Source organism: Talaromyces proteolyticus, assembly GCF_021365285.1.
Source record: "Talaromyces proteolyticus strain PMI_201 chromosome Unknown BGW36scaffold_15, whole genome shotgun sequence".
In the NCBI taxonomy this organism is placed as follows: Eukaryota; Fungi; Ascomycota; class Eurotiomycetes; order Eurotiales; family Trichocomaceae; genus Talaromyces; species Talaromyces proteolyticus.
The window spans coordinates 481,176-502,182 of NW_025764291.1; the positions used below are offsets into that span (position 1 = coordinate 481,176).

At 46.4% G+C, this 21,007-nt stretch overlaps 10 protein-coding genes across 10 annotated transcripts; 6 read left to right on the plus strand and 4 right to left on the minus strand.

Moving 5' to 3' along the window:
- Nucleotides 1–93: 93 nt before the first annotated feature.
- BGW36DRAFT_365220 (uncharacterized protein) lies at nucleotides 94–663 on the plus strand (the record flags this gene model as incomplete). The annotated part of the gene is made up of 1 exon (XM_046214629.1): nucleotides 94–663. One exon carries the CDS (start codon nucleotides 94–96, stop codon nucleotides 661–663), a length of 570 nt encoding a protein of 189 aa, XP_046065806.1.
- Nucleotides 664–1,501: 838 nt separating this feature from the next.
- BGW36DRAFT_71372 (alpha-1,2-mannosidase, putative subfamily) lies at nucleotides 1,502–4,386 on the plus strand. Its single transcript, XM_046222534.1, has 4 exons — nucleotides 1,502–1,854; nucleotides 1,911–2,098; nucleotides 2,153–2,970; nucleotides 3,021–4,386. Exons 2-4 carry the CDS (start codon nucleotides 1,973–1,975, stop codon nucleotides 4,267–4,269), a joined length of 2,193 nt encoding a protein of 730 aa, XP_046065807.1. The 5' UTR covers nucleotides 1,502–1,854; nucleotides 1,911–1,972; the 3' UTR covers nucleotides 4,270–4,386.
- Nucleotides 4,387–4,395: 9 nt separating this feature from the next.
- On the minus strand, nucleotides 4,396–4,995 carry BGW36DRAFT_433454 (uncharacterized protein; the record flags this gene model as incomplete). The annotated part of the gene is made up of 1 exon (XM_046221276.1): nucleotides 4,396–4,995. The coding sequence occupies one exon, from the start codon at nucleotides 4,993–4,995 to the stop codon at nucleotides 4,396–4,398; it is 600 nt and encodes a 199-aa protein (XP_046065808.1).
- A 283-nt stretch (nucleotides 4,996–5,278) lies between these two features.
- Nucleotides 5,279–6,120, plus strand: BGW36DRAFT_390896 (uncharacterized protein). Its single transcript, XM_046217539.1, has one exon. It carries the CDS (start codon nucleotides 5,556–5,558, stop codon nucleotides 6,036–6,038), a length of 483 nt encoding a protein of 160 aa, XP_046065809.1. The 5' UTR covers nucleotides 5,279–5,555; the 3' UTR covers nucleotides 6,039–6,120.
- Nucleotides 6,121–6,383: 263 nt separating this feature from the next.
- BGW36DRAFT_365224 (putative cytochrome P450 monooxygenase) lies at nucleotides 6,384–8,186 on the minus strand (the record flags this gene model as incomplete). Its single annotated transcript, XM_046214630.1, has 6 exons — nucleotides 6,384–6,549; nucleotides 6,604–7,135; nucleotides 7,187–7,643; nucleotides 7,704–7,786; nucleotides 7,837–8,089; nucleotides 8,139–8,186. 6 exons carry the CDS (start codon nucleotides 8,184–8,186, stop codon nucleotides 6,384–6,386), a joined length of 1,539 nt encoding a protein of 512 aa, XP_046065810.1.
- Nucleotides 8,187–9,676: 1,490 nt separating this feature from the next.
- On the plus strand, nucleotides 9,677–10,742 carry BGW36DRAFT_390902 (glutathione S-transferase). The gene is made up of 4 exons (XM_046217540.1): nucleotides 9,677–9,827; nucleotides 9,874–10,142; nucleotides 10,196–10,313; nucleotides 10,367–10,742. The coding sequence occupies exons 1-4, from the start codon at nucleotides 9,699–9,701 to the stop codon at nucleotides 10,529–10,531; spliced, it is 681 nt and encodes a 226-aa protein (XP_046065811.1). The 5' UTR covers nucleotides 9,677–9,698; the 3' UTR covers nucleotides 10,532–10,742.
- Nucleotides 10,743–11,249: 507 nt separating this feature from the next.
- On the plus strand, nucleotides 11,250–12,301 carry BGW36DRAFT_412252 (uncharacterized protein). The gene is made up of 2 exons (XM_046219206.1): nucleotides 11,250–11,620; nucleotides 11,674–12,301. Exons 1-2 carry the CDS (start codon nucleotides 11,572–11,574, stop codon nucleotides 12,147–12,149), a joined length of 525 nt encoding a protein of 174 aa, XP_046065812.1. The 5' UTR covers nucleotides 11,250–11,571; the 3' UTR covers nucleotides 12,150–12,301.
- Nucleotides 12,302–12,395: 94 nt separating this feature from the next.
- BGW36DRAFT_420769 (Metallo-dependent phosphatase-like protein) lies at nucleotides 12,396–14,369 on the minus strand (the record flags this gene model as incomplete). The annotated part of the gene is made up of 3 exons (XM_046219521.1): nucleotides 12,396–14,035; nucleotides 14,093–14,294; nucleotides 14,322–14,369. The coding sequence occupies 3 exons, from the start codon at nucleotides 14,367–14,369 to the stop codon at nucleotides 12,396–12,398; spliced, it is 1,890 nt and encodes a 629-aa protein (XP_046065813.1).
- A 1,544-nt stretch (nucleotides 14,370–15,913) lies between these two features.
- On the minus strand, nucleotides 15,914–16,818 carry BGW36DRAFT_433460 (uncharacterized protein; the record flags this gene model as incomplete). Its single annotated transcript, XM_046221277.1, has 3 exons — nucleotides 15,914–16,353; nucleotides 16,407–16,656; nucleotides 16,753–16,818. The coding sequence occupies 3 exons, from the start codon at nucleotides 16,816–16,818 to the stop codon at nucleotides 15,914–15,916; spliced, it is 756 nt and encodes a 251-aa protein (XP_046065814.1).
- Nucleotides 16,819–19,118: 2,300 nt separating this feature from the next.
- On the plus strand, nucleotides 19,119–20,397 carry BGW36DRAFT_401821 (uncharacterized protein; the record flags this gene model as incomplete). Its single annotated transcript, XM_046218790.1, has 4 exons — nucleotides 19,119–19,280; nucleotides 19,383–19,761; nucleotides 19,850–20,200; nucleotides 20,246–20,397. 4 exons carry the CDS (start codon nucleotides 19,119–19,121, stop codon nucleotides 20,395–20,397), a joined length of 1,044 nt encoding a protein of 347 aa, XP_046065815.1.
- Between the last annotated feature and the right edge of the window lie 610 nt (nucleotides 20,398–21,007).

Consider the following 21,007-nt stretch of genomic DNA (forward strand, 5'->3'; position numbering starts at 1 on the left):
GCCACAGGCATCAACCATGCTGCCGCACGCTGATATTTAAATGCAACAGGGACACGGCTGGCTCGAAGACCGATCTGTCTGTATTCCTCAGGGATGACCAGCAACGCGCGGGCTGAGGCTATCCAGCAGGAATGGAGGAGCCGGGGCAAACCGCACAACATCATCTGCTCGCACTGCAGACAGCCCGGCCAGCTCCTGCCCTGCGCGACCTGCTGCCGCGCCCATCACGTGGCCTGCCTGCCCGCGCCGCCGCCTGTAGACGCTGTTGCCACAGGCTCGTGGTCCTGCCCAGCCTGTCTGTCACGTGTCGGGGTGAGCCCTCTCTCGCCATCTCCCAGGCCAGGCTCGCCGAGAAACTGCCAGCGCGCAAGGCAGTTCCTCAGCGAGCATGGCCTTGCTGCAGACTTCTCCGAGAACGGCCTGCTGCAGCTCGAGCAGCTGATCAATAGGGCCGACCAGTCCAGAGAACTAGACCAGTTGCGTAGCGAGAATGCGCTGCTCAAGGCCGAAATCCAACGCCTGAGAGAAAATCCCAGGCAGCATTTGCTTTACGACAGCCCGCTATACGATCGGCGACACAGCCCGTCCGTTCCGCAGGGTCAGGGCTCTGACTTGGACGTTGCGGAGAAATCGTGGGATCGCATCATCAGCGAGGCGTTTTGATCTTAGACTACGACACAAACAGCCTAAAATGGTCTTTTAAGGCTAAAGACGTATAATACAGTCGCTATTGGTGATTCGTGTGTCACTATCCCCACGTGCGTTGATGACACTTATCGATTGATAGTTGGAGACATATCCCAACCATTCCGTCGCGAGACTTTCAAATTCTGATCTCAATCAGACCTATGCCAGCAATAAAGCAAGACTATAAACTGCACTTTAGTATGAAATGTTTATGCTTTATAGAATTTAACACTAATAGTTCTTTTCCAACCAAAGAAAATTTCATAATAATAATATGTTTATTGTTATTAACGACTGATCTCCACACGCAGATTGGAGGTGGAGAGCATTGCATAGAGTGCGGGGAAGGTAACATCTGCAACAGTTCTACTCTGCACGAAATGTTCAATGCGACCTGACTGCGGGCACGAATGCCTTGAATGGGTTCGGTACCGCCTCCTATGGCTGATGAGGACGCAAAACTTTCCTAGCAACTTATCGCAATCGAGCGACTGACAAGGCCCATTCGCTTCAATCCGATTTTATCCAGATCGACTGCGTGTTTTGCCAAAATCCTGCATTATTTAGCCGTGTGGCCCGATGGGGCATTTCCCCTTGCACATCCCCGAGGCACCGCGCGGTCACGGATTACTACTGGCTTCAGTGAGCATGCGCAACCTGCGCTAGATCGAGAGCTTGATTCTTTCTTCGCAGCAAGCATGCAGAACACAGTCAAACTCAACAACAGCTGGATTTTGCAGGATTGCTTGTCTCGACAGGCGGATATCGAATTCCACCGAACTATTGAAATTAAAAACAATTACTTTTGAATCGCGTGTAGAATGTCGGTGCTCGGCAGGTGGAGAGATCTGAGCTAATTAATCACCATGTCGATCCCTGCACGACGAGGTGACACCATGGCTTCTAGCCTTCTACCCCATCTTGTTCGGTCTAATTATCGGCAAACGGCAATAACACATAAGTAGCGCTGGGTCTTCACCCCTGAACGACTTCCGAGACCAATTAATTTGTGCGACTGCAACATCATGAAGGCCTTTACGCAGGTGCTCATAGGCAGCGCGCTTCTTGGCGGCTCTGTCAATGCTAAAAGATTGAATCGGTACAATGCTAATTCATCGTTCGATGTATTGGATTATGTAGACCCGCTGATAGGGACGTCCAATGGAGGTTAGTCCAACTACACATATACTGCAGCGATCGTCGCCGGATCTGACTTGTGACAGGACATGTATTCGCCGGGGCTTCGCTGCCTTTTGGTGAGTACCGAATACTGTCATTTTTATAAATGCTTACTGTCCTAGGCATGGCCAAAGCAGTCGCGGACTCGAATAATGACAATCAAGGTGGCTTCGCTACTGATAGCAGCGGCATAACTGGCTTCTCCCACATGCACGATTCCGGGACTGGTGGTGTAAGTGATGCATTGATAAGCAGTAGAGAGTAGACTATAGTCTAATAACAAAAGGCATCTTCACTCGGAAACTTCCCATTATTTGCCAACCCAGGCTGTCCAGGCGACGACATCAATCAGTGCGTGTACCGGTTCCAGAACAGGTCGGTGAGCTTCAGCAACCAGACGCTTGTCGCCCAGCCAGGGTACTTCAGCATTGATCTTGCTACTGGAATCAAGGGTGAAGCTACCGTGACAAACCACACGGCGCTGTACAGATTTACCTTTCCTAAAGACGCGACTACTGCGCCTATGGTCTTTGCCGATTTGATTGATCTGCCACAGTCCAGAACCAACGGCACGGCTTCGGTTGACCCCGATTCTGGCCGTATTTCCGGTTCCGGCACGTTCAGCCCTAGTTTCGGTATCGGCAGTTATGATCTTCACTTCTGTGCTGATTTTTCAGGCGCTGATATCTACGATACTGGTGTATTCGTCAATGACCGTGCTGGGAATGAGCCCAAGACTGTACACACTCTGAACGACGGGGTGAATGACAACGAATCTCTCTCAGCTGGCGCTTTTGTCCGTTTCAAGGCCGGCACGAGCTCCGTTATTGCTCGCGTCGGGTTGAGTTTTATTAGTGTGGACCAGGCCTGTTCCAATGCCGAGAGGGAGATTGCGAAATTCGACTTTGACTCCACCAAGAAAGCCGCTCAGGATGTGTGGAGGAAAAAGCTGAGTGTTATCAGTATTGATTCCACCGGCGTATCAGCCGATGTGCAAAAAGTATTTTGGAGCGGTGCTTACAGAGCTATGCTCAGTCCACAAGATTATACGGGAGAAAACCCTCTCTGGAATAGCACTGAGCCGTACTATGACAGCTACTACTGGTAAAACCCCCCCAAAATATCATGACACAAGCGGCAACTAACCTTGACAGTATCTGGGATTCATACCGCAGCATCCACCAATTGCTGACCATCGTCGACCCCGTTTCTCAATCCCTCATGATTCGCAGTCTGATTGATATCTACCGACATGAAGGATACCTACCTGACTGCCGCATGTCTCTGTGCAAAGGCTACACGCAAGGCGGCTCCAACGCCGACGTGCTCATCGCCGAAGCCTATCTCAAGAACGTAACCGACATCGACTGGAAAACTGCATATGAAGCCGTCGTCAAAGACGCCGAAGTCCAGCCTGCCAACTGGGCTGTCGAAGGTCGCGGAGGCCTGACCAGCTGGAAGTCCCTTGGGTATATCCCCACCGACGACTTTGATCCGTACGGCCAGGGCCTATTAACACGCAGCGTCTCGCGCACTGTCGAATACGCCTACAACGACTACTGTATCGCCTCTCTCGCCAAGGCCCTCGGCCACTCGAACGATTACCACAAGTATATCAAGCGCGCGACAAACTGGCAGAACATGTTCGACGCCAACACCACCTCTCTCGGATATACAGGCTTCCTGCAGATCAAGTACGCAAATGGAACATGGGGGTATCAAGACCCACAGCTGTGCACACCTTTGCTCGGCTTCCCAGACTGCTATCTCAACCCCGGCGGCCACGAGACGTACGAGGGCAGTCTGTGGCTGTACACTTTCTATGTTCCACAGGATATGGCGTCGCTAGTCACCACACTCGGCGGACGAGACAAGTTCGTAGATCGATTGACGTATTTCCATAATTCGGGACTGCTCTATGTCGGCGATGAACAGGCGTTTCTGACGGTCTACCTATTTCACTATGCGGGACGGCCAGGTCTTTCTGCCAAGCAAGCACATACGTACATTCCATCTCAGTTTAATACTTCTGTCTCCGGCATCCCAGGGAATGATGATAGCGGGGCGATGGGTTCGTTCTCGACGCTGAGTATGATGGGCCTGTGGCCGATTCACGGACAGGATGTGTATCTGATCAACCCGCCGTTCTTTAAAGAGGTGAATGTCACGCATGGGGTTACTGGTAACGTGGCGACGATTCGGAATGTTAATTTCGATCCGACCTACGAGAGTATATATATACAGAATGTGACAAGGAATGGAAAGACGTGGACGAAGAATTGGATAGAACATGATTTCTTTGAGAAGGGTGGTGTTCTGGAGATTACCACGGGCGGGGCGGAGAGCAGCTGGGGGACTGCTGCCGAGGATCTGCCACCCAGTCTGGCGTCGTATACTTTCTAAAATAAATACATCTATGTATGTAATGTGAACTGCGTCAAAATCTGGTTCTGGTTCTTGTGTTATGAGGTAAATCGATGAACAGATCAGGTGTAATAAAGCCCATCCAGCCAATACTATCCTCCCTCTCTACCTTGACGAAGTCTCAAAAACAACACCCGCAAACTCCCACTTTTCCTTGAATTTATCATCCACATTCTCAAAAATCCTCCTAATCTCGGCGCCAAACGTCTCCCAATGCTGATGCTTTGTTCCAGGCTGGACGATCACCACGACGGTTGTGCGAGTGATGTACTCTGCTGCCCAGGAACTGTGATACTTAGGGTTGCCGTCGCGTATTTCGGAGCGATGAATGAAATCTACACCACACAATCTGTGACCCACCTGACGGAATAGCCAGCTTTGAGATTGGTCTAGTTTTTCGGAGAAGATGCGGTGCTGGTCTTTGGTGACCCGCACTGTGTTTGTGCAAGGGGCTTTCTCTGAGAAGAGTACTGGCAGGTTTGGAGATTCGTCGGGCCTTTTGGTGCTTGCGAGGTAGTCTTCAATGGTCACTTGTGGTGGTGAGCGATTGGGATTGACTGAACGAGCCAAGTCGAATGTGCTGGCCTCTGCGTCTCTGGGCAGGCGGAAGTACAGAGAGCGTTCTTGTTTGGCCATCTCGTCTCGCATCATCCTGTATGGCTTGACGGACGCTTTGCCCAGGAGGCCAGTGCGAGGTCGAATCATCTTGGGATGCACTGTTAGCTATCAAGCGGAGAATTGAGTAGCTGATGGTCTCAGATGGTTGTAAAGATGATCCTAGAGCAGTTTCTTAGAGAAGTCCTGCATCCTTTTATACCAGACCAGCCAGCCCCAAACAAAAAGGCCAAGCGGTGCAGTTCATGTTGATCTCTTATATCTTCGAATGCTCCCCAGCATAGGAATGTTGGGCGCTTTGTTACCGATATCGGATGCCATAAAGAGCACCGACAATATACAATATTACATTGTGTGCAAACGGGTAACAACAGACAAAGGATTGTTGAGTGATCCTGGGCAGGAGCAGGTGACCCTCTTTGTCGGCAGCTGCTTCCCATCTCCATCTTTTTCTCCCTCTTTCTCTTTCCATCCCGTCTTATCTTCTCACATCAAGATCCACCAGCATCCCTATTTTATCCAACCACTCTATATCTAAACAGTCTACGCACCATCAGCTACCCTTCTTTCTTTCTTTCTGTGCATCACCATTTATAGTCCTAGCACCGGCCATACTCGACGCATTCCTCGACTATCTCAACCACACCACCATGCGGCATCACCTCATGCTATCCGAACTAGCATCACCCCCTCCCCAAACCGCCGACCAAGTTGTCCAGTCCCTTCAAGCCCTGCATCTCATCGAGGCCGGTTCTCGGCCCAGCCTCGAGGACTACTATCCCAACATCATCCCAATCGAAACATACATCCAAACTCGACCGTCCGCCACGCCCCTGCCCTCATCCATCTTCCTGTATTCCAAAGTCGCAGAGATGCGGAAAACAATATTTGAGCCGGTCCGCGAGAGGCTGGGACAATTGCTGCTGGAGTCGTTAGGGGATAGGCTCAAGGATGCCAGTTATGATATGGTGATGCTGGATAATAAGATCCTGCCATCTGTGTTTATTTTTGTGGAACGTGCGACGGTCTTGGATTGGGCGAGACTGGAGAGTCAGGTTAGAGCGATTCTGGCGCAGGCTGTTGGGAAATGTGGCTTTATGATTGACGTGAAGTTTCACATTGCCCACACATGACTGAGTACGGGAGATAGTATACGTCGGTATATCAGTTACCCTAGTCCTAAGACGGAAAGTAACAGTGTTAGAGGAAAATACAGCATTATCGATTAATCAGTAGTCACATTTAGTATGCCATACATCTGACGCAAGTTGTGACACTCTTTGTTATCCATTGTTAGAAGCAGTTGTTATTCATCACTCATTACATATACTCAAAATGCCTATGTATCATTATCTTTCTCAATATTTACCACTGTTCCGCGAATCCGCGAAATCCAATATGTTAAATACTCAATATCAAAGATAGAGAAGCCCTATTCAGCAACAGTCATCAAGAATAATCACCTTTGCGTAGTACTGTCAAACGACATCCCTCGGAAATAACTTCACATTCAACGCATTCTTCATCCAAAGAGTGTTGCTGCGTTGCTGCAACCATTCCTTGCTCCCAGGCTTCTGCTGCAACTCGACGTCAAAGTTCCAAAAGAACTTGCTCACTGTCAACCTCAGCTCGGCATACGCCAGGCTAAATCCCCTCCATCAGTATGTCTGTCTGTACTATTAATTTAGAGATGCTTACTTTTTGCCAAGACAATTCCTCGGTCCATAGGAAAACGGATGAAATGCGTTCTTATTATCATTCGCGAATCGCTCGTCTTTGCCTGGAATCCAGCGCTCGGGATGAAACTCATCGGGGGCGAAGAAGTTCTTCGAAGAGTGGTAGCACGACCAGTGATGCATTCCGAGCGAAGTCCCGGGAGGAACAAACTGCCCGCAGACAACCACGCCAGGCGCTGGGGCTTTACGGGGCAGGACATTTGGCACGGGAGGGTACATACGCAGGGACTCTTCGATCACGGCGTGAAGATAAGGGAGTGGAGTGACGTTTTGGACATGGATTTCTGTCGAGCTGGTGAATGACGAGCGGATTTCGGTCGTCAAGCGTGTCATTGCGGAGGGGTGTTTTAACAGGTAGTATAGCATGCCGGACAGTAAGGTGGCAGTTGTTTCGCTGCCGGCGACTAGGAGGAGCGTTCCCTGTGAGGTCATTTCCTCAAAGGTGAGTCCACCAGGGCCGATGGCTTCCTGCGAGCCTTTGAGCATATGGTGTACTAGCGGCTAGTTAGCCTTCATCAATATGCCTAGTGATCTAGTCAAGGTACCAAAATCTCGTCTGTCAGTATCAAGAGCGATTCGACGCGACAGCTTATCCTTAGATAAATAATACTGATACATCCGATCCTCCGAGTGATTTTTCGGTACCATATAAGTAGCTAAACCCTTGCACGATTCTGGCAGGATCCGTTTTACATTCCGGTTGAAGGCGCCCCATTCGAGCAGTCCAAGTAGTGAGGTAAGATATCTCTTACAAATCCCATCTTCGAGCAGCGCAAAGCTCTCTCCAAAGGCCAGGTCGCCAATGACGTCAAAGGTCATGAAATTGAACCAATTCACCATATCGACGACACCGTCGCCCTCAGTCGCGCGTTTCCGCAGCTGCGATATGAATAGGTCGACGTAACCCTGGATGCAGGACTCCTGCTCCCGTAACGCCTTGTCAGAGAAGGCGTGTGCTAGAAGACGTCTGAGACGGCGATGCTCTTCGCCTACAGCAGCGACCTGCATTGTACGATATCAGGTCAATCATTTTTAGGTGAATCGGATGGGAGTACTACGCACGATATTTGGCTTTGAATTAGGTTGTTCACCGAAGAATTCTTGGTCTTTATCAAAAAGCTCTTGGTGGCTGGCTTTTCGATGGCCTGGGATAATCTCGTCAGTCCCAATTCATCAAATTAGGAACGGGACGCACCGCAAATCTCCTCCCACGCCTGAGCCGAGTTGTACGACAGACTGTTAGGTGCAGTGCGCACAACTTCGCCGTATGCATCGTGCAATTCTTTTGATTTGGTGTGCAGATCTCCACGATAGTCGAAGAAAGTGCTATACAAGCTGGTAGCCCGCGCAAGAAACGGGCCGGGATAATTGCGCAGTGGATGAAAGTAGAGGTTGTATATTATTTTGCCGATTAGCCATGCGAGAAGAACGGCCACAGTTGCCTGGACCTGGATGTTCAATTAGAGAAATGTTACCGGATCAAATAGGAATGCTCACTGCAAGGAAGAGGTGCAGCTGGAAGGTTAGAGGGTCGTGAGGGGTCATCGTCGGTAACAATTAAGCTTCTCGGGAGGCTCTTTCTGCAACTTTCTTCTCACCACACTTGCTCTATTTTCACTGATTTCACTGATTTCACTGGGCAATACTGTCAAACCCTCTATTCACACCCAAATTCATCAACAATAAATCTAGTCAAGATCCTGCTAGTGACGCCTATGGGTTGCTGCTAACCAACACCTGCTCTCTAGAATCCCCTCTCTCCCCAGTCGAGCGTGCAATCGTAAAATCCTACGGCGGCTGGCCAGGGTTTCTTACAAGCTTCGGTCTGAAGCTCTGGAACGATGAGGATGCCCAGGAGGGAATACAGATCTTGAATGGACTTGTGGCAGTTGACAAGGACGAAGACCCTTACGAAGCACAAAAGTAACTGACGTGCGTCGCACTTTATCTACTTATGATTACTGTATTAAAATATCCGTGCCAGGCCGATCATCCCACCCACGAAGGAGGCCAACGTACGCCAATGATCGTTTGATGGGCCACGCAGACGGCTGATCGGCCTATTCACTGGTCGCTATTCTTTCATGGCTTGAATTCATGATCATTCCGAACGGTGCGCTCGAGACCTAGACCTAGTTATGTCGTATGCATAAATTTATTACTTGATTGTTCATTGAAATAGCTACTGCCGCTACCCGGGCAGTCTCCGCATAACATGATCTTCACGGACTTAGCAGTACGGATATAACTCAACTCTTAACGACAAGAACAAGGGTCTTCCGTACTCTCTGTGTTGCGTATGACACTGTCCTGCGGGGTATGCAGTAGCGCTCCCATTCTGCATGCACTATAAACCCAAGATGGCTTGGCCGAAAAGCAAAAAAAGGCTTTCAAACTTGAGCCTAAGGATTGGCTTAAGTGATTGTCGAATTTAACTACTTTGAGTTGGTGTGGTCTGTAGTATGCTTCACTGAGCAAGGCCGTCATCTCTTGCTCGGACTGTACATTGCACAAGATATATTCCCAATATGCGGCAGACCGTTATATGTAGCTAAGGCGCCAAGGCATGCATCCCATCAATGCGACTAGATAGCAAGGCAGGAAGGCAGCAAGTTAAGCCTTAGGCAGTAAAATCGTGAGATTGAGGTTGTTGTTATATTTATTACGATTATGTATGATTGTTTCTGCTGAAAACACAGCGCTGTCGATGCTGCAGGAAACTGAGCCTCCCACTACTCACTTCTAGAATTAAAATGTTGAAGGCGGAAGTCGGTTTCGCAACCAAGCGCATTATCAATCGATATTTGAGGCCAGCTTTTCTATAAACAATTGAAATTAAACCGATCAAGCCTTCAACTAGTTTACTTGCATTAGTCTTCCCTTCTCCGTTGTGTGTTGACATCTACCAGAGGTGGGTATATTGCAAGGCAAACATGATGACGTCCGCAGCGCAGGCAGCACTGGTGTACGTGTCTCATTGAATAAAAAGTCTGAGCTCTATCAATTTCATCCTGTTACTATTTGGTCAAGAAATAATTAAAGGACATCAAGACTAAAATGTCTGAAATCACACTATATACAGACTCTCGATTCCCTTGTCCTCAACGGTTAGCGCTGGTCATCCACGAGCTAGGGATAAAACCCAAAAACATTCAGGAGACTGACATCCTAAAATCAGAACACAAAGTACAAATCTGAAAATTATTCAAAAGGCATCAGCTAATTATCGCAGACTCCGGAGTTCCTAAAACTCAATCCATCCGGAGCTGTCCCGTGCATTCGAGACGATCAAGAAAACCCGCCACTGCATCTTAGCGAATCTCGAGCTATTGCGAGATATCTAGCCCACCGATATCGATGCAATGGCGATGGCTTATCTGTATTAGTTCCAGACTTTAATGATCCTGTGGCATTGGCCAAGTTTGAAGAGGGTGCATCAATTGAGCTCACCGCATTCGATGCCACTGCCAACAGGCTGGTGTTTGAAGAATACTTCAAGCCGTAAGTGAGGCGACACAACCTTGATTATTCCAACACTCGCTAACTGTAATAAGAACATATTTCCACAGAGACCCTGACAGGTCCATGGCTGAGTCCCTGAGGGTCCAGCTTGGCCATGTGTTTGACACCCTGGAACAACGGCTGAAAGACCAGCCATTCATGGCGGGACAGGTACTATGAACCAACCGACTTATTAAACCGACACATAACTCATTGGTTGCTAGGAGCTCACAGTTGTAGATCTATTCTATCTGCCCTACATGTTCCATCTCACAAGGCAAGTTTGGCAATCCTGTCTAGAGGATCGTCCACGCTTGCAATCCTGGTGGAGCAAAATGACCAAACTAGGTGCTTTCCAAGCTGTCCTTATCAATGCAGTAACGAAATAATATATGAGAATATATGTCCATCTTGCTCTTTGATGATCGCAATCAAATAATTTATATCAAAATGCGGGAAAACAAAGGAAACGGATGGGTTGAAATCGTGCTGAAAAGGGCTTCACTACTTGTCATTGCTAGGTGTCAAACTCACAGATACGAAGATTCTAGCTGTAAATGTCATCTCTTTAACTTTACACTTAGGAAGCTTGCGATGCGCCTAGTTACTGCTATCTTAAAGTACTAAATCGTACGATCGCTATTCGTGGGATTCCACTGATAACGTAGATTTACTAGATAACGTAGCCTTCACAATGTCAACGGTATTATTCTCGGATCATCGGGTAGGCAACTAAGCGATAGCTCTACATAGCTACATAAGACATTAAGCTCTGAAAATATAATAAAACCATGTATTGATGAATTTGGAATGTTCAGAAGCTATCGTCCTAAGAGATCCCAACACGATTGACGATTACTCTAAAATGGTATACTTTAATAATTTCTGAGAATTTCCAAATAAACACAAGTCTAGAAACAAAATATTCTAGATTTGAATATCTAGGGTTCAATCTTCTAAATATACCTCGCATTTATCCAACTCTCCTGCTCCTTACCTGTTCCTGTGTCATATTATGGGAACACAGCAGCCGGGGGCAAAAAGTAGAAGCCGACGGGGTTTAAAATCTGACTGATCAGCAGGAACGCCGACTAATTGCAACCACACGTTCCATCGTGCGAGCAAACGGGCCAATGACCGCTTTTATTTGACCTTGATGAAGCATGACGAGAAGATCTGCGTTACATAAACTAATCAACAGAGCCATAGCCTAGCGGAGGCTCTGTGACCACATTTCGGCTTGCTCGTAATAAATGGTCCTCTCAAATATTTAGAGGCAATATCCTTGTGCCTGCTTATCCTTATCATTTTTTCAAGGCGGCAACATTGGGATATACTGGCTTTACAAATAACATTGAATACGGTCATCGTCTGATTGAGCAGCAAGAGAAGGAACTGCACAAGAACATCTCGAAGAGAAAGAAAGAAAATGAAGGCTTTTCTTCCTCTTGCAGCTTTAATTGCCTGCGTGACTGCTGGTAAAATTCCTCTTGTCAAACTTTTGTTCTACAACAAGTTTTAACTCTACCAGCCCCAGCAGCCCGCGACGCACCGTCCAAATTCAAACTCATCATTTCAGCGTCCGATTCCAGCATAAACAATTGCTCACTGCAAGCCACCAACGACAACGAGGTCGACATCATGGGCACGCTCCAACCTGCGCAGTACCCAGGCGAAGAGGCATCCGTCTTCTACTTTGATTCCGTAACAGGTGATCTCGTCACAGACTCGGACCTCACCGGAAGGAAACGCTATGCATATACTCTCTACTCCAACTACACGAGCAGCCTGCGCTTCGACGTCCAGGGTGCCTGGGATGAAAGTTACTCACCGAAGTTCACCATCGCGAACGATGGCACGTTCAGTCCGCCTAATAACTTGACGTGGTCTTGGTGTCCTGATGATTTTAATGTTGGGAATGGCATCTACTTGCCGGGGAGTATCACTCTCGGTCCTGTTTTCCATGGGTGTGAGGCTTTGTATGGAGTGAAGGCTGTTGCGGCATGATCGTTGTCGTATGTGGTCTGCTCGCATGTCTAGTTGAACTGTAATATTTGAGGCGAATTACACACGGAATCAATTCATTAGGGAGCATGCTCACTACATGTAGTTTAGTAACTTTCAGCATTTTGGTCCCATTGATCTGAATATATCATAACTCAACACTTTGTAAGAATATACAACAGAGCTAACTTGATTAATCCCTAATCTCATTAAATCGCCCTTTTAACATCTTCGGTGAAAAACCATCACCTATCCAATAAACGCACCAACGCTGCAGTTCTGCATCGTTCGATTCCACTGTACATCCGTTTGCGCATATAGACCAATCAGGGTATTAGTATTAATACTCTGGTCTACATAATACGACTTGTTCATGTGATATTTGCCCTTATTGATGCAATTCAAAGCCGGCATGATATACTTCGCTATGTGATCAATAAACACAATGTCATACAACGTCTCATACGTCTGACCAGGAACTGTGACATTGGCTTTGGCATACGCCGGGGGCTGGTAATATGGAACCGGCGCGTGCTGAGTGTCGTCGCCATCATTGCCAAAATCGTCCCCGGTTCTGTATCCTGCAGTCAGCATGCCAGGGGATTGGACACTGCGACGGGAAACACTGCGACGGGACAGCACTTTTTGCTTGGATCCAGTGCCGGAATTCTCCAGTAACATATCGCCGAACGATACGTCGGCTGTTGGGGGGCATTTATTATGTTCAGTGTAATATGTGACCGTGTCATAAAGCTTACTAGCATCTTCAGCAGTAACGCCCGTGGTGAAATTCATATAATCAGCCCAAGGACAAAGAATAAATGAATCGTCGTAGGTGAAGGGCCCTTGCGCAATATCGTATCGAATGCTGTTTTTATTTGAGAAGATGAGTCTTGGGATGTTTTCCCTTTCTTTGGAAACAACTACTTTTGCAAGGGCGTCTTCAAATAAAGTATAAATATTGCCTTCGCTTCCGTATGGCTTGCACGAGATACAGTAAGACCGTGGTGCACAGCCATAATAATCGGTTAGATTATATTCATTCCGAAGCAAGGTGATATTTCTGCTGATCGCAGTGCCATTCGTAGTATCAAATGCTTTATCATCTCCGGCTGTGCCAGTATGATATTGAAATGTCTCGCGGTTCCAGTCGAGGTAGCGACGAGCATATGTTAGATTAGACTTGGGGCTAGTGACTGCATGTCTAGTTGGATTTGGAACATTGGCAGGATACATGGATCCGTTGTAAGTTGGTGAATGAATGCCGCTCATAGCTAGCCATCCAACCGTGTCAGCGTATTTCCCAGACTGCAACGCCGTTGCATTGTCGTTGTACACCATGAAATCGCGGACATGCGAGTGTCCGGCAAACGCCTGCACTGGAATGCCTGGGGTTTTCTTCTGGATTTCTTCAGCGATGAATTTCATGGTGCTATTATTGTCATTGTCGCTCGTGTTCAGTCTGGCTGGATTGTGGCCGACGAGCACGAATAGGTCGACATCCGTGCGTTTGACCGCGGCTTGAAACCAGGTTTCCTGTATCATTGCCTCTGCAAGCTGAACGTTAACGTTCTTTGGAGGGCTCCAATAATCATACATGATCCCAAAAGCCATAATCCGAATTCCCTTCGGGGTGGTGTGATAGTAAGATCTTGATCCAATTGGCTTCGAATTGAGTCCATTCTGGCTCGTGTTCACATTGCTCGTAATGTACTTGTCACCGTAATGATTAGCAAGAATTGTATGTGAGGCTTCTGGCCGGCCTGCATCGGCAAGGTCGTGGTTGCCGACTGTTAGGAGGTCGAAATCAGTCATCATGAAAAGTTTATCAGACTCTTTTCCATCGGGATGCGTCGCGTCACTAAGGCCAGCACCGTCATGCAAGTCCCCTACGAGGAAAGACCAATTACTTTTAATCTTGAGTGTTTGTATGGATCAATACTCACCCGTGTCAACAAGTATCAGATCAACGTCAAGCGTTTTGGCTTTCTCGCGCATATGCTGCGCAAAGGAATAGAAATCTCCCCAGTCGGCGCGAGAGTTGCGTTCCTTCATGTGCCCTTCAAACCACCCGTGCACGTCGGTCGTGTGGATGAAATTGATCTGACCCCATTCCAATTCCTTCAGAGGTCCCACGTCAATAGCATCCTGCTGGATACAGAAAGCACGAGGGACGAGTAGAAATAGCAAATACGTCGTCAGAAGCGCCGACAAGAAAGTCATCGTCGATTGAATATGCTTAGTGTTTGCTTTCACTAGCAATAACAAACACAGAAAATCTTTAAGTGAGATGGTGCCCTCCCGACGACCCAAGATTGTCTTTTATCTATGTCCGTCTACCTTTCGTCTACAGAGCTGATCCACTGTTACTAACTCGCACTGTTGCATATGCAGTGATGGATGTGCTGTCACATATTCCTTTTTCTTGCCCACCGCTGTTGCTCCTCGCCAGAATGTGCCACCTAACAAGTATGCAGCAGTAAGGGACACCCACAGACGTCTAGAGGAAAGAAGGAAGGAAGATAAATTCATACCAGCCATCCAATTCGTTAATTAGCTTGTTGACACATAACGAGCACCTCAATCATGATCAGCTCACGTCTCGCGCCGACTAATAACAACAGTTACTATGTTTTATGCAAGGTTTCCCCAGGACGGGCCGGTCCCTGCTCCAGTTCTGTAACCAACTTGACAAGTGGTTCCACGAATAAGATTAAAGCCAAGAACTCATGCGGGTGTCTGTCCCCTGGTATTGTTCTTATTGGAAGTGGAATATGATCATCTTCGGGTCTTGCTTCATCTGTCTTTTGCGGCTGGCTGAAGGTCTTCCAGACAGCTGTATAAGTCTAAAACATTGGAATTTTTAAGACTTGCTCTTATCCAATAAACCCAGAATCTCTTTGCAGGGGGTAATTCCTTTTGGTTCTCGATGCTTTGAAACTGGTTTTCGGGAATGGCTGGCTGAAATGAATAAAACTCGTTGATGGTGAATAGTAACTCCGAGCCAATTGAATGACCTCATAACCCCGAGCATAAAAAGTTTATCGCTATAGTCAACTTATATATGGTTCTTCATTTTGTAAGAATTCTATTCCTACATCTAAGTGATACCTCTGGGTACTTTAATTCTGCAGCTAGCCCCGAAGCAGTCGGGCTGCCCTCGACCCTCCGGGAACTTCTACGTCAACATCATACATAAAGAATTCCCAGGCTTGGTTTGATGTAGGTGTGGACAAGCCTAAGTATATTCTCTTGAATGACGGCCATAGTCCACCTTTTGGTCCTCGGTGTGCTCTTTGTGAAGGCTTCATAGATTGAAGCTGAACTTCGCGCCTCATGAATGGATTTCCTTCTTATTACCATGTGTAGTTTCTAAAGTCAACTTTTGAATCCAAGATAAGAAAACAGGGAAAATCGGTTGGAAAAAAAGAAAGAAAATTGCAATTATAGAGGTTTTAATCATAAGTAATTTGTTTGTTGGTCAACATGAAAAATATCAAATAGCCAGTCTGGATACATTTCAGATATTCCTTTCTAGAAAGTTTTATTTTCAATGATTCATTTTATCAATTGATATTTTCCTATATTGATATAACATAGAAACTTCGAATAATGATCTATCCATTAAATATAAGGAAAATTTCATGCTTTGACTTTCATATCATATTATTCAGGAAATATAGTTCTAACTTATTCAGTCTGGCAGATGACAAATCAACAAAAGAAATACTGAAATATTATTACGACCTTCCTTCACATATTCGGTCTCAGTAGTCAGGTCGTAAGCACAGCAAGTCTTCTCTCTCAACCAACTGCGCATTGCAACTGCTGAACCGCCACCAGTTGCTTCTCCACCAGCCTAGAATGTTGACCATAGACCATTTCACCGGCGCCGGTAGAGGAGGAAAGCTCTCCCATAGACCATTCTCAAACTTTGTGTCCAGGTTGTACCACAAAACTGGTAGAACGTCTGTTGTAGAATACCTTTTCAAAGCGTATTGTGTGGTGCGATCGCCGATGTCCTTCATGTCAAACGAGTATTTAGAAAGCGAAAGGAGTTTCAACGGCTCGTTGGACATATGCCTGTGGAACTCGGAAGCAAAGCAATCCAACACCTTCACGAACTCGGTGCCACTGAATTTAGACGAGTCCGCGAGACAAGGACTGATGTAAGCTTTAAAATCATCTAGACCATGATGGAAAGTGACTAGTACGTCTTCTATTAGCTAAGCCAGAGGCCGTTTGTCAAGCGGGATTCACCATGCTCCTCAACATCCTCATCCATAATTCCTTTAACGCCGCTTGCAGCTTCGATTTCAGGAAACAGCACCCTCTCCTCACTATCGTGGTGGCCGATGGTAAACTCATACCACGCATCGCAATAGCGCACGAAGTCGGGAATATCAACATCCTTCACTTTTGGAGCTTGGAGGTACATGCTGTTGAAACCTCGGATGATAATATTGTGTACGAGCGCCATATGGGACGCAAACTCGACGAATGGGTCATGCTATCCGCAAAATGTCAATAATTGTTAGTTCAGCATATCGAAAGTCACCAAGATGATGTTGAATTGTAGCAAATATGAAAGTAATGTAAAGCTTACTGGGTCAGCTCCGGGTTCCCCACCTGGAGTTGGGATAAGGCTTAATGGAACATTCGTGGAGCTCATTTTTAGGGTGGATAATATGCCAGGGGAATTTCCAAGAAAAACGAATGATGCAACGAAGGCGTGGTGACTCTGGCGAGGGAGTGATAATTAAATAACAAGTACAGGGTGTACGTAAGTTGGCCAGCCCTAGCAAATAAAGCACGCCAACAAAGGAGGCTTCAGCTATGGAGGGCAGGGATTGTTAGAGACAAACACGTTGGGAGCCACTATTAGATAGTAGCTAATAGGGCGCGAATATCATGCATGCCACGAACATAAACCCATGTCCATGTCATGCTCTATATGGTAAAACCCTAAATAGTAAATAGCAAGCAATAACTGCCGCGATCTTCTTGGTGGACGGTTGAAGCAAAAAATTGCTGATCTAATCTGTTCCTTAGTTACATAACCATGTACATAAGGCTAATGGCTGCAGCGTGCACTGGCCTGTGGATTTTGGGGGCTATTTGGTATAGTCTGGCTGGGAACTGAACTATATTTGAAATTCTTTCATCTACATATGTAACAAATGAGGCTTAACTGCAATATCCTTCGATCCATTCGGTCGTCAATATATCTTTAAGTTATTTAAAATATGTAGAACCAAGACCTAGACTTTTACACCAGAGGAGAAATAATCCACCAAGTGTTGACCCTTTATTATTGAAATGTCAGTTCTCCACAATCAAAAGCTTCTTCTCCATTGAGGCTTGGCTCGTTGCATGCAAGTCCTTTCACCTGGGATTGGGGCCAAAATACAAGATATGCACAGGCTGTGTAAATCGGAAAATAAGTGCCTTGTGATCGTCTTGTTTTTTACAAATACTGCCCGTCCCATTGGCTATTTTTAAGCCGATGTACGGAGTAGTTTTATATGAATACGCATTGGTGGAGTCGATTGTCTTAGCGAACGAGCCGTTGCGCACACGCCCACTCACTAGGGAACAGTAGTAGTAAAAGATGAGTTACTAGGAGGCTAACGAAGAGGATGTGGAATTTTCGCCTTGTTAGAGACGGCAGACTTCCCGAAATAGTCAGGCAACTGACTCGTGTTTCCAATAAAAGTGGCTAGTATCTCTTCACTGTTGGTTGAGCCTGGCACGGGAGCTATCGCGGTCAGATACAAATCCCGGCCATATTAGAGTATCCTATTCTGGTGGTTCCTTTGTAGATCAATGCCTTACCAGGTGGCTATGAACCTATGACGAAGTTGACATGCTTTCAGCCCCATCTTGTCTAATCAGAACTTAAATTAGATCTTGATTCTTCAACATTCCTCTGTATAACCTTAGCGTATTTCACGTGCGATTTCTATCAAACCGTGAGGACATGTTTACGGATGCCCGCTCAGATAATAAGTAGTCTGTAGTATTCCGTGGGTATGTGGAATTCCAGTAAATACCCCTATTAAAATAACATCTAATTTTTTTTAACAATGCCCCGACCCATGTTCTTTGTTGGAAGTACGTTCTTTGTTGGAAGTGGTGACTAGATGCGCCGTCATAGGGACAAAGAGGATTAACCTTATTATTGATCATATTCCGGGTTTCGATAGTAATAATTTCTTGTATTAGTAGTGACTGAGTAGCTGTGAGACGTAAATTGTCCATATTCTGCCAAATAGTGCGGATATGCCGAGGTCATGACTCGCATTTCTACTAAAAGCTCTTTGCAGAGGTGTACCGGTATCAAGATCACAGATCAACTAAACGGGTCTTGCACGGGATAGAGGTAGGATTACATCTGTTTTGTGACACCAGGCCGACATTAATAGGAGTGATATTAACGTGGCTTCTGAAAAACCGCGTGGGGCCCGTCAGTACGGTGAGGGAGATATAGAACGTGTAACTCAAATAACAACCGATAAGCTATTTGGTTGGGTAATTATCATAATATTCGACGATCTCCGGTATTCAGATACAGAATTAATACGAAGACTTGTAACCTATACATGAATGACAGCAGTGGCCCTTCAGATTGAGGGGCTGGGAGGAATAATGGAGACAAGCCCCGACTAATTGGTTTCATCTGAGCTCCAGCCATGACTCTAGAGTAGCGCCAGCCTTTAGTCTACTGGTAGATCTACATGGGCGTCAGTGTTCATGCATAGAAGAATCCTTCTTGGCATTATTGTCAAGGATTGTTGCAATACTAAGAGGAAGCTATTAATCTGACCACCCGGCCGGTACCCACGTGCATCATTCAAGATAGGTACTTGTGAAGCTCTTTTCCAAGGACACCATCCAACGTATTCATTTGCCCTACGCTTTCTCTGTTTCAGAATTACAGCCTTGGTCTGCTAATAGCGAGAGTCTCCAGTGATGGAGGCAGGCCCGACGCTAGCCAACCATGCCGCACCCACATACTCTGGCGTCTGGGTAGTGATGAGTGTGTCGACGATAGCTTTTGGATTACGGCTGTTTTCTAGGGCAAGTATAACATCTGATTTAGGATGGGAGGACTTGGTTATGGCAATTGGTTGGGTATGTCATTTGATTCCTTGCTTTATTACTTGCGACTTGAAAATTTGGCGACCCTAGGTTCATGGATAGTTGCATACTGAATTAACCTTTCCTCTTGTTTAGTGCATTACTCTCGCATCAACCATTGTCTACACTCTCTCAGTCCACGTCAGTGTCATAGCATCAACAAGCACAGAAAATCTGGCCAAATATCTGCCAGATGCCTTGAGACTTAATCTCATTGCAACCGGAATCTCTATCATCGCACTAATGGTGCCAAAGATATCGATTGCCCTTCTACTTACTCGGATTCTTAATTCGACCCGAGTGATGAAGTGGCTCATAATCTCCATTTCCGTTCTAGCATTGGTTATGGGTGTCATCGCAGTGATCATCGAGTTTGAGCAGTGTGACCCAGTTCCAGGTCAATGGGATCCTGAGCGCTACCATCCGAAATGCTGGCCTGCTAGTGTCCAAATGAACTATTCCTACTTTGTCGGTTGTATGTCATTTTGCCCTGTCGGTCTTCTGAAAGCAGAGAGGATAAACATGCAATTGCCAATGATACTGACACGAAATATCCCTCGCAGCATGGTCCGCCTTCTTAGATTTTTTCTATGCGATCTATCCCGCCTCAGTCATCTGGAAATTGAATATGGCCAATTCCCGCAAGATTGATCTCTCCATCTTGATGGGGTTAGGTATTGTGTCTGGGTCCGTGGCCATTTATAAGACAAGCCAATTCCATCTCCTACAGGAGCGTGGAGGCGTTGTTGCAGAGGCTCTCTATGTGATGAGCCAACTTAGTATGTGGACGATTATCGAAACCAACATCACCATCATCGCCGCCTGCATTCCTCTTACCTCTCCTGTCTTCCGTGCCGCCAAGAGGCGTGCTGCACCTTACCTACGAGAGGTGGGCATTAACGTTAGATCAACGAGTACCAGCCAGCGTGCCACCAGAGGCTACTCTGAATTCTCGAAAGGGACAGATAAGCACTCTAACCGCAGCCAGAATGAGCATGAACTCAGCAGCCAGAATCGTACTCAAATCTATGTTCATCACGATATTCAAGTCGAAAGCAATGATGGACGCGAATCAGATCGAATTCCGCTTTCAAGTCATGATTTACCCTGAACTTCCTACTGTCCTGTATGTTCACTTCTTCTTGTATTTCTCCTCAATTTCTCAACAAGCCTAATTGCTCGATATATAGATTGATATTATGTAGCCATTCAATTAAGCCTAATCCCGAAGCGAGATTTGTTAGTGGAGGAAAGTCATCTCGCACTGAAGCAAGCATGATCTATATATCCAGTATTAACAATATCAACATATTGAAGCAAAAAGGTAATAGATGCCCTTGGCTTTGAATCCATTGTAACCATAAATCGATAGAGTCTACATCTTACCATTGTACTTAAACATATTGACTATTCATACTTATTATCTAGGGAAAAGATTATTTTTGAGTAGGTGTACACTTTTGAGAATGTAATTAACTGGTATCTTCAAAACTTCAATTTTTCACAAGTTGGATAATTTACATCTAAGGTCAGAGGTGACTGAAACTGACCAGTCTGCCAGTCAATTGAGTCCACAGGGCCCAGGGCCCTTAGACTAAATTTGTTCCATGGTTTACAGCACTAGAGCAGTATCTGACGAACCTTTATGACGGTTAACTGAAAATGCCATTTAAGGGGATGCCCTTCCCCGAGAGCTGCAGACCGTCCTTTTTTTATGGGTT

What these genes read in the sequence shown, in the direction of transcription:
- BGW36DRAFT_71372 (XM_046222534.1), top strand. Translation starts at nt 1,973, where the DNA reads ATGCTTACTGTCCTAGGCATGGCCAAAGCAGTCGCGGACTCGAATAAT. An exon ending in ACGATTCCGGGACTGGTGGT is followed by an intron (nt 2,099 to 2,152) that starts GTAAGTGATGCA and finishes TAATAACAAAAG; the next exon opens with GCATCTTCACTCGGAAACTT. An exon ending in TACTATGACAGCTACTACTG is followed by an intron (nt 2,971 to 3,020) that starts GTAAAACCCCCC and finishes TAACCTTGACAG; the next exon opens with TATCTGGGATTCATACCGCA.
- BGW36DRAFT_390896 (XM_046217539.1), top strand. Translation starts at nt 5,556, where the DNA reads ATGCGGCATCACCTCATGCTATCCGAACTAGCATCACCCCCTCCCCAA.
- BGW36DRAFT_390902 (XM_046217540.1), top strand. Translation starts at nt 9,699, where the DNA reads ATGTCTGAAATCACACTATATACAGACTCTCGATTCCCTTGTCCTCAA. An exon ending in TTTGAAGAATACTTCAAGCC is followed by an intron (nt 10,143 to 10,195) that starts GTAAGTGAGGCG and finishes AACTGTAATAAG; the next exon opens with AACATATTTCCACAGAGACC. An exon ending in AGCCATTCATGGCGGGACAG is followed by an intron (nt 10,314 to 10,366) that starts GTACTATGAACC and finishes ATTGGTTGCTAG; the next exon opens with GAGCTCACAGTTGTAGATCT.
- BGW36DRAFT_412252 (XM_046219206.1), top strand. Translation starts at nt 11,572, where the DNA reads ATGAAGGCTTTTCTTCCTCTTGCAGCTTTAATTGCCTGCGTGACTGCT. An exon ending in AATTGCCTGCGTGACTGCTG is followed by an intron (nt 11,621 to 11,673) that starts GTAAAATTCCTC and finishes TAACTCTACCAG; the next exon opens with CCCCAGCAGCCCGCGACGCA.